This window comes from Phasianus colchicus, chromosome 20 (assembly GCF_987193195.1).
Source record: "Phasianus colchicus chromosome 20, bPhaCol1.hap1.1, whole genome shotgun sequence".
NCBI classification, from domain to species: domain Eukaryota; kingdom Metazoa; phylum Chordata; class Aves; order Galliformes; family Phasianidae; genus Phasianus; species Phasianus colchicus.
The window spans coordinates 10,557,718-10,574,781 of NC_143455.1; the positions used below are offsets into that span (position 1 = coordinate 10,557,718).

At 54.0% G+C, this 17,064-nt stretch overlaps 1 protein-coding gene across 12 annotated transcripts in view; it reads right to left on the minus strand.

Moving 5' to 3' along the window:
* Positions 1 to 17,064, minus strand: part of CACNA1G (calcium voltage-gated channel subunit alpha1 G) — a 105,061-nt gene that overhangs the window by 73,337 nt on the left and 14,660 nt on the right. For all 12 annotated transcript variants that reach the window (XM_090122092.1, XM_090122085.1, XM_090122091.1 and 9 more), the window contains exons 2-5: positions 7,429 to 7,540; positions 7,211 to 7,344; positions 2,769 to 2,866; positions 1,261 to 1,420 (exon numbers count right to left, since the gene is read on the minus strand). In XM_090122092.1, the coding sequence (XP_089978218.1) occupies positions 1,261 to 1,420; positions 2,769 to 2,866; positions 7,211 to 7,344; positions 7,429 to 7,540 (504 nt within the window). The remainder of the gene's footprint in view (positions 1 to 1,260; positions 1,421 to 2,768; positions 2,867 to 7,210; positions 7,345 to 7,428; positions 7,541 to 17,064) is intronic.

Below are 17,064 nucleotides of genomic sequence, written 5' to 3' on the forward strand. Positions count from 1 at the left end.
CTGAGATTTGTACAGCGGGTGCAGGCAGCCTGGTATGGTGACAGCTGTAGCAGCTATAAATTCTAATGTCTTTTATTCTGCATTTTAAAGGGCTGTTGGTGTTGAGGAGATTCCTTACATCTGGAAGTGCTATGCTGTGACTGGGGGCACTGAGAGCAGGGCTTAGCCCAGCAGGGCTGCTCTGAAACATCCCTGCTGCAGTAAGATGGGAATCAGTCACCATAAGCTCCTGTATCTCCCATCCTCCTGGAGATGCTGAGCACAGCGTGAGGACGTCCACGTGCAAGGACCTCCCAGGTTCCTAAAGCAGTGCCTTCCCAGTGCCTGTTCAGACATAGATAAGCTGTAAATTCCCTCCAAGGGTGGCCTCACCATAGCAAGCATGGCAAAAACCCTTTGGGGATATGGAATAACCCACAGCTGGCCCAAAGCTCGCTGTGTGCCAAGCAAGGATCCATCTCCTTAATGCCACCAGGACTCCCACTAAAGCTTGCAAAGACACTTTGAAGCCTGGTTCAGCCCAGTTAATTCCTGCAGAATTGCCTTTAATGCTGTTCAAAGCTCATCTAAACCCCTGGAATTCTGGCTCAATTAACCAGCACCCAAACCCATCACTTAGTTGTAGTTATTCAAAGAGCAGAGCCCCTCAGCTTTGCTGCTGTTTGCTTTGCAGGGCATGACTCTCTTGGCTGTCCTGGGAGGGCACAGCCTACAAGAGGGCTGCTGCTCATTTCGGGGATGCATGGAGAGGATAAGAGGTGCCCCATGCCAATCTTCAGACTGGAGAGCCCATTGTGACCCTGCTGTGTGCAAGGCAGATATTTGGGGCTTATAGGGTCAGCTCTGAGGAGTACGTTTGGAGCAATGCACTCACACTGAGCAGCTTTGCTAAATGTATGACCAGCTCCATCAGCCTCCCCGAGGGTGTTGGTGAGACAGCAAATGCCACACCAACAAACACCACCAGCTGCTGAGCAGGGTTCAGATCTCAGCGCCTTGACAAATGCAGAAAAGGTCACAGTTAATGATATGCTGCATTTACAAAGCCTGAGCTCTTTGTCCTGGCAGTTCTTCAGAGGCTCTTATCAATCACACAGCTTCCCCAGCACCGGCCAAGGGCTAAGGGCAGCTCAGCAAGACACAAATGGCAAATTGTCACAGCAAGCTGTGCTGGGGACGTGGTGGCATTTGGGAGCGGGGAGCACGCAGAAAGATGGGCTTATGATGGAGGAGCGCGGCCGGAGGATGCCACAGACTCACATGCTGAAGTTCTCAGGGAGGAAGCAGCGGTTCCTGAGCAATCCTGCCCACAGCTGGACTCCCACGATGCCGAAGATGAAGAAGACGAAGAAGCAGAGCAGGAGGACGTTCCCCAGCATGGGCAGCGTGTCCAGCAGCAGCGTCACCAGGATGCGCATACCTGAGGTGAAGGGAGCGGTCATCCAAGAGGGACATTCGCTGTTCCACGCACGGCCCCCGCTCTCCTCACCCTCCCCACCGCAGTCCCTGCAGTCCCAAACCCCACCGCAGTCCCCACCCATCCCAGCCCCACTCCTGGGCATCCAACCTACCTCCCCCTCTCTATCCTACCCTTCATCTCCCACCCCAAGTTCTCTCTCCCTCTGAAAGTTTTCTGCCAATTGCCAATTTCCCCAGATCCCACTCTGACATGCCCTTGCTCATCTGTATTTCTTTCCACATTTGGGATATATTAAAATTCCCTTCCTAATTCCCCTCATCCACCCTAAATCCTCTCTCTTCCTCAAAACACGAGCAGTTTATTCTCACAAGTTCAGGAACAGCCAGTTCTGTAACAAAGACAAATTGATGGTGACTCCGACTTGACATTTACACACAAAAAAATTGATTTCATCTGACATCTCTGTAATATTCAGCTCATCTCTCTCCTTCTTTCCCATCTTCTGCATTCTCTCACTCACTAATATTGATTCTCATTTAAGGAAAGTCTCACTGTTGCACCCTTTGCTTTGATACTTCAGACTTTTTCCTCGCTTCCTGCTGCTGTCATCTCCTCTGTCACGTTTTCCTTCTCCTCCTCTACTGGGGAGCAACCACCACACACAGCTCCTAATTAACTGAAACGACTTTCCGTGGTTACTGCATTTATCATCATATAAGACTCTCTTCTCCCTGCTCCCACCTTACACTTCTATCCCTTCGCAGCAGCACAGAAGCCAAGACAGACTACCTGGGATGTGAAAATGCATTAAGTGCATTACATCCCCAGTTAGACAGCAGCAGATGATTCAGCCATCCATCAGCTCAGCAGCTGGGAGAAAACACTGCTATCAGGAGTCTGGAGGTGCTGCACTGATTGAAAGAGCAGCAGAATCTGGGTTAAGCATACGAGTCAGGGCCGGAGAAACAAATGGAGTCCTGGCACCTCCAGTATGGAGGGACAGAAGTGACACCAATCTGTTCTCATCTATGCACTGGGTGAGTTCAGGGAACCTCAGTTCATAGAGTCATAGGATGGCCTGAGTTGGAAGGACCCCTAAAGCCACGTGGTTCCACTCCCTGCAATGAACAGGAACACCCCCAGCTCCAACAGCGCCATTCTTAGGTCAGAAAAGAGACCGTTTCTAGAGGGCCAGCATTTAGAACCACAGACCATCCCCAGTTGGAGGGGAACTGCAGGGAGCTGGTACAGCTACGGCAGAAGATTGGAAGCATCCGTGTCTGTTCTTCCACCTACAGGGTGTAGATACAAAGAGTTTGCATCCCCGCAGGAGCAAAGCCCAACTTACTGGGGACTCTGTTAATGGCCCGGAGCGGCCGCAGGACGCGGACAGTGCGCACCGCCGAGAAGCTGACGTTCTGCAGGTCCAGTGAGTACTCCAACATCCTGCAAAGCACAGCGGGGCGGTCAGAGGGAGCAGCACAAACATCATCACCCCAGCACTGTGTGCCTGCTCCTCACTGAGGGCTTTGCTCCCATCAGGACAGTTTGCCAGAGGAATTAATTAAGGGTTTTCTGCGTATCAGAATAAAGTCAGTGAGTGAGGACGCCCCACACCAGCTCACACAGGTGCAGTGCTCTCCTCTCCCTCCCGCTCTGCTTGCTTTTGCACAGGGTCCAGGGCAGAAAGTCCCTGCACACTGCAGAGCTTAGAACAACTGCTTTCTTGCTGCAGTGCACAGCTCAGGACACCACAGCATGACTCTGCCCAGGGCTGCCTGCTGCTGCACACCATCCCCATCTCACATCCAGCCGTGCCCCATCCCCGCAGCACCGGGATCCCGCAGAGCCCCCCAGGAACTGTACACTGCACAGCCAGGTGCACACAGCAGCACATGGGCTCCTGTTGCCCAGGCAGTCACAGGACACTCATTCAATCCCAGAATTATCAAGTTCCAGTTCCAAGATGGTTGGGTGGTTCCCTCCCTCCAGTTTTGATGGTCAGAGCCTCATTTCAGCCTCAGAGTATTCAGATGAGCCTACACATTAGCTCTTACACAGCACTGCCTTCTCAGTTGCTGCTGCAGCTGCTCTTTGTGGCCGGCGTTTGCCCATCCCATGCATCGATGCAGCACACCTCTCCTCCTGCATCTCACACAGCCAGACAGCCGCAGCTCCCCCAGCCCCACGGCACAGGATCCCCTGCCCACAGGGCACAGCCATGCACAGGAGGGACCAACTCTGTCCCGGTACCCAGGGAGGGGACGTGGGGATGTCACTGTGCTGCGAGGTAACAGGTGCAGTTACCAGCACATCACATCCCCGCACGGAAAATCCGCCATGCAGAAAGCCCAAATGTCATCTCTGCTCCAACGTGAAGGCACAGTCACAGCTCCACGCAGACAAGTGCCCGGGGAAACTCGAGGTGCAGAAAAATGCTTGGTTCTAAATAGAACAGCTCTGTACCAAGTGCTGAGCCTCAGATGCCAGAGTGTCTTAGAGAGAAAGCAGAGCATTTAGGACTTCCTAAGAACACAAAGAGCATCTGCACAGCCAGACACACCTCGAGTGCTGTGGGATGCTCTAAGGCGCCAGTGGAACCTGTGTGCTGCTCCCAGAGGGAAGGCTCCAAGGACAGACAGATGGACAGGCAGACAGAGAGACAGACAAGGTGTACAAGGGACAACTCATTGCTGTCCTGCCTGGGGACAGCTCTGGGCTTCCTCTCATTTAGAGGAGATGCAGAGGCTCTGAGCTGCCCCCCAGCTGGGACGTGGCACAGCTGGCGACAGGAGCCAGGTGACAAGAGCGGTGACAGCCACTGCACACACCGAGCCACACAGCACAGCATCCCCAGAGCAGGCAGAGCCGCTGCTGTCTACAAAGCACAGTGATCGGTGGGTAATATTAACCCATGGAAAAGACCACGGAAATGTTTTGTGGTGTCACACCTTCAAAAAGTCATGGTGACATTTCCTTCTGGCCTGCACAGGCACTGCTTTTTAGCCTGGCTGAGGGCTGTCTTCAGACAGCAGAGCATGGAGCGGAGCTCCGTGCCATGGCCACAGCTCAGGCTGCTCCTGCCTGCCGGTGCTGAGGTCAGAGCTGCAGAGCTGCAGGCAGAGCACAGCTCGAGGCTGCGCTGCGGTGATGGGTGTGCAAACAGAGTGGGGATGGAAAAGCAAAAACCTGATCACGTCTCCTTAGCAGGCTTCTACAGGAGCTCCTACAGAGAAACAGCCCCTGCTTCACCATCACGCCTTTCTCTTGTCATCGCTTTTTGGCAGTTCATGAGTCTGTGAACAACCGCTCTCAGGGACAAAGCATGGGAAGAGAAAACTGAAATCCCACTCTGAGCACCTGGAGAACTCACTGAGAACAGCAGCCACTGCCACCCACCCAGACCGCAGCACTGCTTCCACAGGAACAGGTCAAACATCTCACTCGTCCTGTGCGTTGGTCGCTCTCTCTTTTTGTTTTCATTAAAAACAAATATAAAAGAGTAAGTTTTGTTACTGATGTGCATTAACTATAACACATCTTTTACATACAGCCTGAGTGAGCCCCTCTATGCTCGGCGCAGCCCAGGCCAGGCAGGGGTCTGCACTGTGCTCTGCACTGCGGGCAATGCGAGGCAGAATGGGTAGGAAGCACTGCAGACCCAACCAGAAGCATTGGGGCAGCAAAGGGAGAAAGAAGAGATGTCTGCTCAGAAGAGGCTGCCAAGCCCTGCTTCTTCTCAGCTGTAAGCAAAGCATTTCAAGTGTTTAACTTGAAGAAAGTACTTTAAGAGGGCCGTCCCCATTACAGCGAGTACAGCACAAACAGACACTGCACCAAACAGTGCTGGAGCACAGATTAGGGGAGAGCCACGCCGCTCTGACAGGGCACGGATGGAGCACAGCTCCAAGAGGTGATGGAGCACAGCCCCAAAAGGAGATGGATGGAGCACGGCCCCAACAAGTAGGAATGCAGAAATGCAGACACTGGTCAGAGTCTGGTGACCTTCAGGTGCTCTTTGCAAATGCACACTCTATCCTTCACCGTAACAGAACGTAGCAGGGTGGTGTGCCACATTTTTTCCCCTCTTCCCCATAACCCACAGCCAAAATCACGTTTTGCTGAGTTTTGATAACACAGCGCTCTGCTCATCTGCAGCAAGTTTCCCTGTAATTACAGAGATATGTTGCAGACATCACACTCTCTACAATTAGTCCTAATTGCATTACATTGTCACAAAGAAGTCATTTATTCTCCACGAGCTCGTAGATGGCTCTGGACAGTTTAACAGTGCTGAACAGCACAGCACGGCCAGCACTGCTCACCCAGCACCTCCTGGGCCAACATACAAGGAAGGGCTTCTGCACCAATAGGGGCAGGGGCTCTCAAGGAGGAAGATGAAATGTCACCTTTTTCATTTTAATTTTTTCTTTCTTTCTGGAAGCCAGTTGTGCTCAACAGGGGTGCAGAAGTGGGTCTGCTGCTTTGCCTCATTTTATTTCCAGGATGTTCGGGGCTGGAGGAGATTTAGGGGAGGCTGTGACGGGCAAAGGACTGAAGCCTTGATGTAAGACAGCAGTAAGGACACTGCTCTCTTTATAGGGTTTCTGGCACCTGGTACTGGAACATCACTCTGGTGCACACTCTCCTCTACAGCTCAGCTCTGGAATATTCCCCAGTTCTCCCCCAAGGAATGGTCTGAGCACTGCTTCCCCCTGATTTCAGTTGGTGGGACTTGACCCCCTCAGTCCTATCCTTAAGGTGTCTTTTCCCATTCACACAGCTATCCCCAGCACATGGCACTGTGGGGGCAGCGACAGCCCCCAGGACAGCAGCGCTGCAGGGGCAGGAGGATGGGGGAGGTGGGGGCAGAGCAGTGGGACCAGCAGCCTTCAGCCGTTCGATCCTCTGTCAGCTGAACTGCTTGTGACAGGGACCAGATGGGAACAGTCCACACACACAAAGCAAAGGCTGATCGTTTAGCAAGAGGCAGAGCTGACCAGGAAAGAGGCCAGAAAAAGAGATACAGAAGAAACTGAAATCTCATGGCCCCTGCAGCAATGAGTTCCCAGGGAGGCACTGGGAGACCTGACACCCCTGTACTGGTGGTACTGGGCTATGCTGCAGCGTCCCCAGCTCCCAGCGAGGTGCTGCTGGGCCACAGGCAGACGTCTGCTACACCCTCTGGGTGGGAAACATTCCAGGGTTTGGGGACCCTTTCCAGGAAAATGCAGCCAATTCGATCCGCAGCTCTATCAAAAGGGGAAAATGCCAATTTCCCCAAGGTAACTCTGGGCTCTTGGAGGAGGGAGGGCTGGTGAGCAGCTCCAGAGCCAAAGCAGCTCAGCGCCCTGGCTGGGGGCCAGGCACTTTTCATGTGGATTCCCAGCCCCAGCCAGGAGGTTCTCGGCTGCTGGAGGAGCCCTAACTCGAACCAGGTGCCTCAGAAAGGAAACCGCTCCAACAGGCAAACTCCGTCGCTCTCCCTCAAAAACAACAGAGGACAATCACGCACATCTCACTGAAATAACCTCACTGGAAGGCAGCTCTGTGCTTCAAACGAAATGCTGACCTCCCTTGGGCAGACTGCACGGACCCCAAACCATGAGCATGGGACACGAGCGGGATGGAGATCACTGCGGCTGCGGCTTGGTTGGCTCCTCCAACCAAGTGACTGCAGGGTGCTGGGATGGATGATGGCAGTGGCTGTGACGCCCAGCCCCCGGCAGTCACCCCCACGCAGCAGCCACACGCAGCCCCCGCCCCACTGGCTCCGAAGGACACACTCACCCTGCAATGACAATGAAGAAGTCCAGGCGGTTCCACGTGTCCCCCAGGTAGCATTTCTTCCCAAAGATCCCCAGCGCGATCATCTTGACTATCATCTCCACGGCGAAGAAGGCAAAGATGAAGTCATCAAAGCTCTGCAAAAGACACAGAGCGGGGATGAGGGGCAGCCGGCACAAACCCGACTGCAGGCGCAGCGCTCGCACGGCGCAGCTCAGTACCTGCAGGATGCGGCAGCGCGGGGAGTCGCAGGCGATGTCTTCGCAGGGGTGGAACATGCCCAGCGTCACGCAGTTGAGCAGGATCACCAGCATGCTCACACGCTCAAACCAGCTGCGTGGGGAGCGGTCAAGGAAGCACAGCACCAGGGGCACCCGCATCCCTCAGCCCGGCACTCCGCACCACAGTCCTGGTTTTATCCCCAGTGCGATGGATAGGGAATGGCAGAGGGCGACGCGCCGCGGGGTGCTGTGTGCCACCTGTGACACCCCAAAAACCACCCCCCCATTGGCAGCACAAGCACTAAGTGCCATACGCCTATCATAAAATGACTCTCAAACTTAAGCACGCCTTCCCTTCTCCAATGCGTTTCCTTACCCCTCCTGCCCTGCCCTCCCGTTGGTACCTGTTGCAATGTGCAGACAGGAGCAGTCAGTGCTGAACCAATGCCTGCTCCCAGCAGGATGCTGCCTGCAGCTACGTTCCCCTGCTTTGCTGTTTGGGATCCCAAGTACCAACTGACGGCTTATTTTCCCCACGGTGACAGCAGAGGCTACTGCAAATGTGGAAATGCTATAAAATCAGAGATGCGTGGCAGGAGCGCTCGCTGCTGATATGATGGATTAAAAAATTAAATTAAAAGAACGATATAAACTTTTAGGGAAAAAAAAAAAACACCACACCATTAATTTCTTCTCTTGACATTTTACAGAAAAGCACTTTAACAACATTACAATTTTCTATTAACTATGTCACAGCTTATCCCAGGGGCGTTCCCCTGAAGTCAGCGATTGAACCACTCATTCCCAGCCCAAATTAAGGCTGTCAAAGCCATTAACCTAACAGGCGAGGGGCCCAGAAGCGCCCAGCCCTGCACTCGGAGCACAGCTGGGGCCGTGCTGCCAGGATGGGCTGTGTGCATCCCTGCTATCCTGGGCACAACGACCTGCATTGCTGCAGAGCGTGTGCTGAGTGCGTGCATCCATCCAGACCACCAAGGGCAGTAAGATGTAGAACCACGGAGCGAAGGCGCAGAGCCGCAGAGCCCTGAGAGCCGGCACGGTGTGCCAGCAGGGAATTCCAGCCCTGGGGCAGGGCTGGGTGCAGCAGGGGCACCTCGGCACACAGGAGCTGTGGATGCGTGCGCCCGCACTGCCCAAGGGGTGAGGCCACAGGATGACCCCGTGCGAACTCCTGCACAATCACACGGGGCTGAGTCACCGCCGGGTGCTGGCAATCTGGGTCGTTTAATCTGGAGAAATGTTTATAAGCTATTGGAAGAGAAATTCCGACTGCCAGGTTGCGGCGATGGGCCGGGATGTTTATCCCAAATATAGCCCTGCAGGGGCACCGCCGCGGGCACGCGGGATGCTGTGGCAGCACTCCCAGCTCAGGGGGCTCAAAACGCATCCGCCAGCACCCGCAGCTCTGCCCAGCCCTCGAGAAAAGGAGGAATGGAAAACCCACCGAACAGCAAGATGACAGAATGAGTGAGTCTGACAAGGGCTGCGCGAGATGCTCGGCACGGAAGCGAGGAGGCTCAGCAGAGCCCACGGGGTCGGACGGGAGCCTGGAGAGCCAGACGGGCAGATGGAGCTCTGGCACGCCGCGTTCCTGCAGGGAGCTCAGCCCTCCTCTGCGGCCACAGCCCGCGTGTGTGCCCAGGGCCGTCCCACATCCACCGCTGTGCCACACAGCCCCGGCCCCAAACAGGCACCCCCAACACACCGCCTGCGGAGCGTGACGGGGCTCTATTTGCTGATGGCATTTATGTCTCCCAACTTTAATGCAGAGGCACTTATCAGCATGTCACTGCCTCTGGCAAGTGCATTTTGGCCTAATATAACACTATCTCCTGATTTAATGTCCCCAGGATGGGACAGGGAAGGGAGCACACGGCAAGTGTTAATGTGCAGCTGAGAGATCAGAAGGTTGGGGGTTATTTTTCTTCTTTTTTTTTTTTTTTCCAGCTGAATGAAATGTTAAGCTCTTTCTTCTGCTAATGGGATTTCCAGAGCTGCACAAAATGCTGATGGCTCCGGCTTTGTACCGCCGTTGTTTGAGCCCAGGGGCTGACAAAGGCAAACTTCAATTAGCAGGAGGTGCTGTGCCGGATGCTGCACTGGCAGCAAAGGGGCAAAGCCGTGCGGGGACCTGGGCTGGGAAGCCCCGCACCGACAGCACCAGGCAATGGCTCTGGGCCACCACCCCTTGTCCCTGGGCCACCATCTCACATCCCTGGGTCTCTCATCCCCTCCAGGCGGTGCTCAGCAAACAACCCACACCCCATACACACGACGCAATCACTGCAGCCCTCTGCATGCCACGGGATGTCTGAGCCTCCACCCAGGTCACCCACCCCACCACCATCACGCCTAGAACCCCACCATGAGCAGCAGCGCTGTATTTCTGCCACAATGACATACCCAGCACTTTTGCCATCACTTCCCTCTTAAAATTTAGAGCAATGAAAAGCATATGAGAATGTAAATCCCCAGAAGTCAATTTCTCGCTGGAATGGAACCTTTGCCCCCAACAAACGCCCTCGAGCCCCGCGCTACACCTGCACACGCACGGCTAAGCACAACCCTTGCTAATTAAGAGGCAAGAGCCCGAGATTCAATTAGCCAGAGCTCTCCAGCTTAATGTAATCAACAGAGGAAGATATTGCATTATGTTTGCTGTGATTTGGTTGCAGAAGTTGGGATTAAATTCTGCAGCAATGAATTAAAGGGCCTTGCTGGAGGGCGGCAGCCGCCTGCTCAGCTCGGGGACGGCGCTGTGCATCACCGTGCTCTGCACGGCCTATGGGGCACAGGAGGCTGTTGGATAAACATGCAGAAAGCACGGATGAAGCCTGGAAAATTTTGTGCAAATGCAATGTGAGAACTGGGTTGAAATGTGACAGCCTTCCCCTGCAGTGCCACCGATCCCAACAGCTTAGGAGCGACACCGGGATAAGCTGCAGACGTTAATGAGAGCGGAGTTTGAGGCTTCATTCACATCATCAATTCCAGAAATAGAGCCTTTGACAAGAGCATAATGGGACTTCCAGGGCCTGGCCTTTGGGGGAGAGGCAAGCGGCAGCACTAAGATCCTAAAACATTAATTTGCCATTTGTAAAGAACGCTCAAAGTGCTCCCAGAATTAATCTGCATCATGGGTGGAAATAAGAACCCATTCCCTGCTCCAGCTCCAAGTGCCCCACCAGCAGGAGGAGGGCTGAGCATCGCGTCCCATGGGGCAGCCATAGGGCTCTGGTTTGGTGGGCACAGTGGTGATGGGTTGGTGGTTGGATGAGGGGATATTAATGGTCTTTTCCAACCTCAGTGGGTCTATGATTCCTATACAACCCCACACATTTTGTGGCACTTTGATTCATTTTTTGAACATCATTCCACTCCCAAAAGCTGCAAAGTGTCCCCCAATGCCACCAGCACCCAACACAGCACAGCACCTTCCCCAGCCCTATGCAGGAAAGCAGGATCGCTTTAACAGGGGAATCTCTGGGAAGAATCACCTCAATTGCCCTTTCATTTCCCCTCGGCTGTGCAGCCCATGCTGGCAGTGGGGTTGGGGGCGTCTCCTCACCTGGGGAAGGCACTGTGCTCTGGGCAGCACTGCGCAGTGCAGCCATGCAGGCAGTGGGGAGAGGAAGGATGCTGCTGTTAGAGGGCATGGAGTTTGATGAAAAAGATATTTTGTCAAAGTAAAAAAAAAAAAAAAGACGACAAGGCTCTAATTTCCCTCACTGTTTCAGAATTGTTCCTCCTTTGCCTTTTAGATTTGTACGTCAAGCTTTTCTCCAGTAACCAGAAGGGTTTAAAATCTTACTGCTTACAGAGGAGAAAATGAAGATAAAAGAGCGCAGCAAGCTGAGTGCCTTGCATAATCCCCAAACTTTGGGAGCTGGAGCTTTTAAGCACAGCCCTACATCTCCCCTCCATGAGCTCCCAGGGGGGTGGCAGCCCAGGGGCTGGCACTGATATGGGGACTGTTTTGTTAGAAAACCAATTAATAGAATCAAATCTCCGGCCAGAGCCTCATAGCATGAATTCAGCCCTGCTCCTCCTCCTCACCCCATGGGCGAGCATGGGAAAGCCAAGCAGAAACACCCAACCTTGCTCCCCCTCCGCTCCCATCGCTGTTTTCACATCTGGTGACAGCATGGAACAGGTGACCCTCCCACGGCTGGGACTGCATGGGCAGGAGCTGTGCTACCCCACTGGGAAGCCCTGAGGACCAGCGTGTGCCATTGGGCACAATGTTGGCTTGAACAGCAAATCAACACAAACACTTACAGCTCACACCACGCACCAAAGCCATCCTTGTGCGCCATGATATTCTTAAGGCTTCTCCCAGCAGCCCTTAAGAAGTGCACAGCGGATACACACAACCCCCAGACATACACATATTTAAATGCACTGTCCCTTAGAAATGCCCTCAACGCCCCTGAGAAATGCAGCATGCAGAGAGCGCCGCTGCTCTCTTGGGAAAGATCCGCAGTGCAAAGCCCCATTGCTGCCCACTTGCGAGCAAGAGACAACAAATCAGAGCTGTCCCCACAGCAGGGCTCCCTGCCACATCCACACTGGGATGCTTGGGATACACCATCCCTGATCCAGCTTGCTGCATTACCCAAGACAAAACCGTTATGCAATGCTCCCTAAACAAGTCACGGTGAAACCTTTACAACATCCTACACCAACACGTCGTTGGGATATGTCACATATTTGTCTTATTTTGTTCCTTCTTTGTCCTTTTTTTAGTCTCCTACTTTTTCCCCCTTGGAAGTACGCTGGTTCCCATGGAAACAATGATGTTATGGGTATGGACAGAGCTCCGGTGACGTCCACAGGTTGGGTATAAAAGTGGATTTATGTAACACTGAGGAATAACGGAGTGGCAGAGGGCTCTGCGTGGCCATGCATGTGGCACAGTGCTCCCATGCCACGGACTCTGCTTGGTCAGCCGGGTTTGGCACCAACCAAGCAGGGAGGAACAAGAGGAGGAGATCTGGAAGGCAGGGGAAGGCGGACCAGGATGGATGCAGCGATGCCCTCAGTGCCTGCGCAGGGGCGGCAGGAGGCGGTGCAGCAGCAGGGCTGGGCTGAGGCTGCACACTGCAAGTCAGGCCCATGAGCACGTTCAGTGCTGACACCTGCAGAGGGGCTGTGCCCCACCAGCTGTGGGGCATTTCTGAGCAAACACATTTGTTTTCACCACGCTGTGGCTCAGCCTTGCACCCATCACTACCTGATGCTCACACCAACAGCATCCTCCAGACCCTGCCAAGCCAAAGCTCTGGGCACCCCTGCTCCTGTGATGGAACTCAATCCCTGAGCTTGGTCCATTTGCACTCCAAGAACAGAGAGACACAGCTTGGGAATCGCAGAGAAGGAACTGGGAGGGATGCGGCGGTGCAGCGACATTCAGCTCCAGCAGACCTGGAAGCGCACGGCTGCAGCCACATCTGCACAGCTCCCTCCCCTTTCCCACCCTGATATTTTAATCACAGAAGGCTATGAGCTCAAAACCCCCAAGGAAACCCTGCCAAGCTCTACAAAAAGCTCAGAGGACAAATCCAAGGACAAACCCAGCATCATTTTAACCCTATGGGTCGAGATAGGGCAGACACCAGAGGAACCAGGCAGCTAAAGCAGAGCAGGGCACGAAGACCCCGTGTCCCCTCCTTTCCCCTGCACTGCCACCAGTGCCATGCTTTTGGTGCACCATTCTGGGGCCCTCCTCCCTGCGTTGCCACAACAGAGGCAATAACCGTGGTGACAGCATCCTTGGGGGCCGTGCATGGGCACTGAGGACTGAGCCCTTCCCAATTATCTGCCTGCATTAATTGGTGCTGTGTATGGCTTTCCATAGGCGTGCAAAGGAATACAGCTCTGGGGTGACTCAAGGTACCCACAAAGTTTTGGCTACTTCTTCTGACCCAACTTCAAATAAATTTAAAAAAAAAGATGTTTACAAAGTCTGCATATGATGACGAGTTCCCAACTGGACTGCTTCAATGTTTCGCTTGGCAACAGAGCCAAAATTTCCCTTCTATAAAAAATATCAACAGAAAATACAATATTTCATTGCAGGTTAAGTACTTAATTAGACAGAGACCATCTTGCACACTTCAGATTTTCAAGTCTAAAACCAAAAACAAATAACTTTCTCAGCACACACAGTGCAGAGCTCCCACACCCGGGTGAGCACCGTGATGATGTCAGCCCACCAGGCCAGGACAGAGTGGCCCCCTTCAGCACCAGCAATCAAGAAACAGAGTTATAGAATCATACAACAAAGGTCATCCAGTTCCAATGGACGCTGTGGGCAGGACCACGCACTTGTTCAGCACCTCAGTGCTGCTGCACACATCTGCAGCCTCAGTGGGAACCCGTTCATTAGCAGTTCATTGCAGAGGAGGGGGAAGGAGGCAGAAGCAGGGGTGAGGAGTGGAGGGGAGGCACACAGCCACCAAGCATCATCACCCCACCAGCACACAGCTGTGGCACAAAGCTCAGCTCCAGGCACCCGTTTGGCTTGGAGCACTACAAACACCGCACTCACCCCATCCACCTCAGGACTCAAATTCATGACTTTTTCTTCTTATTCAGGGGGATAAGGGCAGCTTGTTCTGCCCTAGGATGTGAGCGTTTGTGCACACACAGCTTGTTACAGAGAGCCCTGCCTGCTGCAAGCTGCAGCAAGCCCCAGCACCTAACACAGGCACACAGCCCACCCCCGGGCACAGCACCGGACAGGGACGGCCGCAGCCCAGCACCAGGCAGGAGTGGGCACAGCCACAGCACTGCCAGCACGGAGCTGGGGTGGATTCTGCTGCAGGAGGAAATGTGCTTTAAAAATTCATGTGGAACAAAATAATCTCCAGAAAATAAAAAGCACAGCTTCTCTTCCATTAATAACATATCATGAGCTTCGCTGAAACGGCTGCAGCCTCCGGCCCGTGCCCAGCCCTCCTCCAACACTGCCTCACCTCTCCGTGCTGCTCCCCCCACTTCTCACCTCTGCCAGGGAACAGGCAGGAAAGCTCTGCCCCTGTCCCAGCCCTCGGCCACATCTCACTCCAACCCCAGCAGATTCCATCATTCGCTCCCTGAAGCGCAGCGGGCATTCCTTGGCACTAATAAAGCAAAAAGCAAGGAGGCAGAAAATGAAGGCAGCAAGCAGGGGATCGGGCTGTGACCCCTCACCGGCAGCTGCCTGCAGTCCCTGCAAGGCTGGACCTGCGCCCACAGCCGGGCTGGTTGGAGCCCAGAGCGCAGCCCAGCACCGCCACAGCTCTGCTGCACAGTGGGGACACGAGCACTCACCATCCATTTGCACCTCATAAAATTCTCATTGCTTTCGCCTGTAATGAGTGCAGTGACCGCACAGCCGCTGATTAAAAATACCATTATTTCCAAGCAGCCTCCTGAGTGCAGCACGGACAACGCTGCTCGAGGGCCTCCTTTAAGGAAAACACCATATTCTAAACAATAAACAATAATTTTGCATTGATTACTAATCACATTTCATAGGTTGGGATGCAATGGCAGTACCAAGAGCTCCTACCACGTCCTCCTTTCATCACACTGCTGGCCGGGCTGCTGAGCCAGCAGAACCGAAGCGCACTGCGCTCACCTGGGTGCCACGCAGCCACTCGTGCTCTGGAATGCATTTCTCCCACTGAAGCTCAAAGAATCAGACCGTCCCATGTTCCACCCCAGAGACCTGACCAGGGGTCTGCCGAAACCAGGCCGCTCACCCAGGTGCTGAGCTATGGACTTCGGCCAGCTAAAATTAGCCAGAAAGCTGTGCTCATCCCGCTCCCTCAGCCCATGCCTCAGTTTCTAAAACCAGCCAGGACAAGAAAAATTATTCCTCGCCGACCCTTTCAAGAGCACTTGGAGATCTCGGGCTGACAGCGCGGTTTGGTGCAGACATCTTCATTATTCTTCCCCTCCGTGGAGCGGTGTTAAATTTTTCTCCATATAAAGTCATTTTCTAAATTAGGTGAAGACGGTGAGTTTTGCGCTGGGCACATGTGGATATTTTTATAAAATGTTTAAAACTTCCCGTCTGACTTTTCCTGCCCTTGAAGGATGATGCACCAAATTAAACCTTCCCGTGACCCCATTTCGTGCCACATTTGAGTACTCCCAAGCAAGACTTCGCCCTGGAGCAACACCAGCACTGGTTCACTTCGCTGGGGGTGAAAATGGCAACGCTTGGTGCTTGGGGTGCGCAGGGCTGGGGGGAGTTTGAGGCAGTCTTCACACACGGGATCCCAATGAGACTCCAGGTCCTGTTGCTGCTCTCGTGGGCAGCAGCAGGTGTGGGGTGGTGGCCCCCCCATGGGTCCCATAGCCACAGGGCAGCTCCAGACGCTGCCTGGGAAAGGGCGAGCGAGGTCACATGCTGGGGACAGGACGGGGTCACAGGGCTGTGCAGGCTGCAGCAGGCGCTTAACCCTTGGAGTGCCCTGTCAGGGGTGGTGATCCTCCAGGCGGTCACGTTGCTAAGGGAGAGGGCATGGAGCTGCTCCAGGTGAGAGATATGACCCCCGCCTCATGGGGAGCTGCCGTCACCTGCCATGTGGATCGAGGGGGACAGAGTGCTATCAGGGGAGCTGGGACACGGAGTGGGGACAGAGGTGGCACAGCCAAACGTCAATGCAGAAGTTTTACATCCCCAAAACAACTTCCTGCCTGAGATTTTTGTTGTTTTTTTGTGGCATTATAAATACCTGCCCGATAGGACACTTGCCTGCAAGCTGAGGGCTCGCACTCTGGCCCAGGGCAACTTCGTTGTGCAGATCTGAGAGACGCTCACAGCAACTGGAGGGCACATGGAATCCTCTTGGAATATCATCTGGTGCATCCCTGTCCTGCTGATAGCCCCCATCCCACAGTGGGGACTGAAGCACCCATAGGAAGGATGTGCACCTCCCAGCTCACATGGCACTGCATAATCAGAAGCGTACTATAGAGTCTCACTTCTGCTCCAAGGAGGCTCACAAGCACACAAATCCCCCAAGCACTAGAAAATTCAAAGCCAGACACAGAGGAAAGGCACAAGGATGGGAGCCCGGGGGCACTTTCCATCCGCACTGCGGGCACACAGGGATGGGGTGCTTGCCACCTGATTCCCACAGGAGTGAAGAAAATTGGGTATCGGGCACAGAAAGCTCTGAACGAGCACTGCAGCTGCTCACAGCCAAACCCGCTTCTCAGAGCCTTCGGGGGTCAGGAACCCACAGAGCGAGCTACGTGTCTGCATCAAAGGCAATCACCATCGCAGCCCTCCAAATAATGCACGCAAACAGATGGTTTGCAAATAAACAGAACAAGCCAAAAATCACCAGCAGAAGCAACAGGGGAAGGAATTCTCTGTGCTCAAAGAAGGTTGCGATCCACTTGTGGGCAGCCCGAGGAAGGAATGCAGTGACGTTGGTCAAGGCAGTATATTAGCTCAATTATTCACAAGGAATTATTGGCCCCGCTCTACAGGGGGGAGAAGGAAAGCAGCACCAAAGGCTCGGTGCAGAGCGGTGAGCTCTGCTGCTGGGCTGGAGCAGGAGGCACCGAGCGATGCTTTGCTGGGGATGGAGCAGGGATGGTGGATGCTGGGGC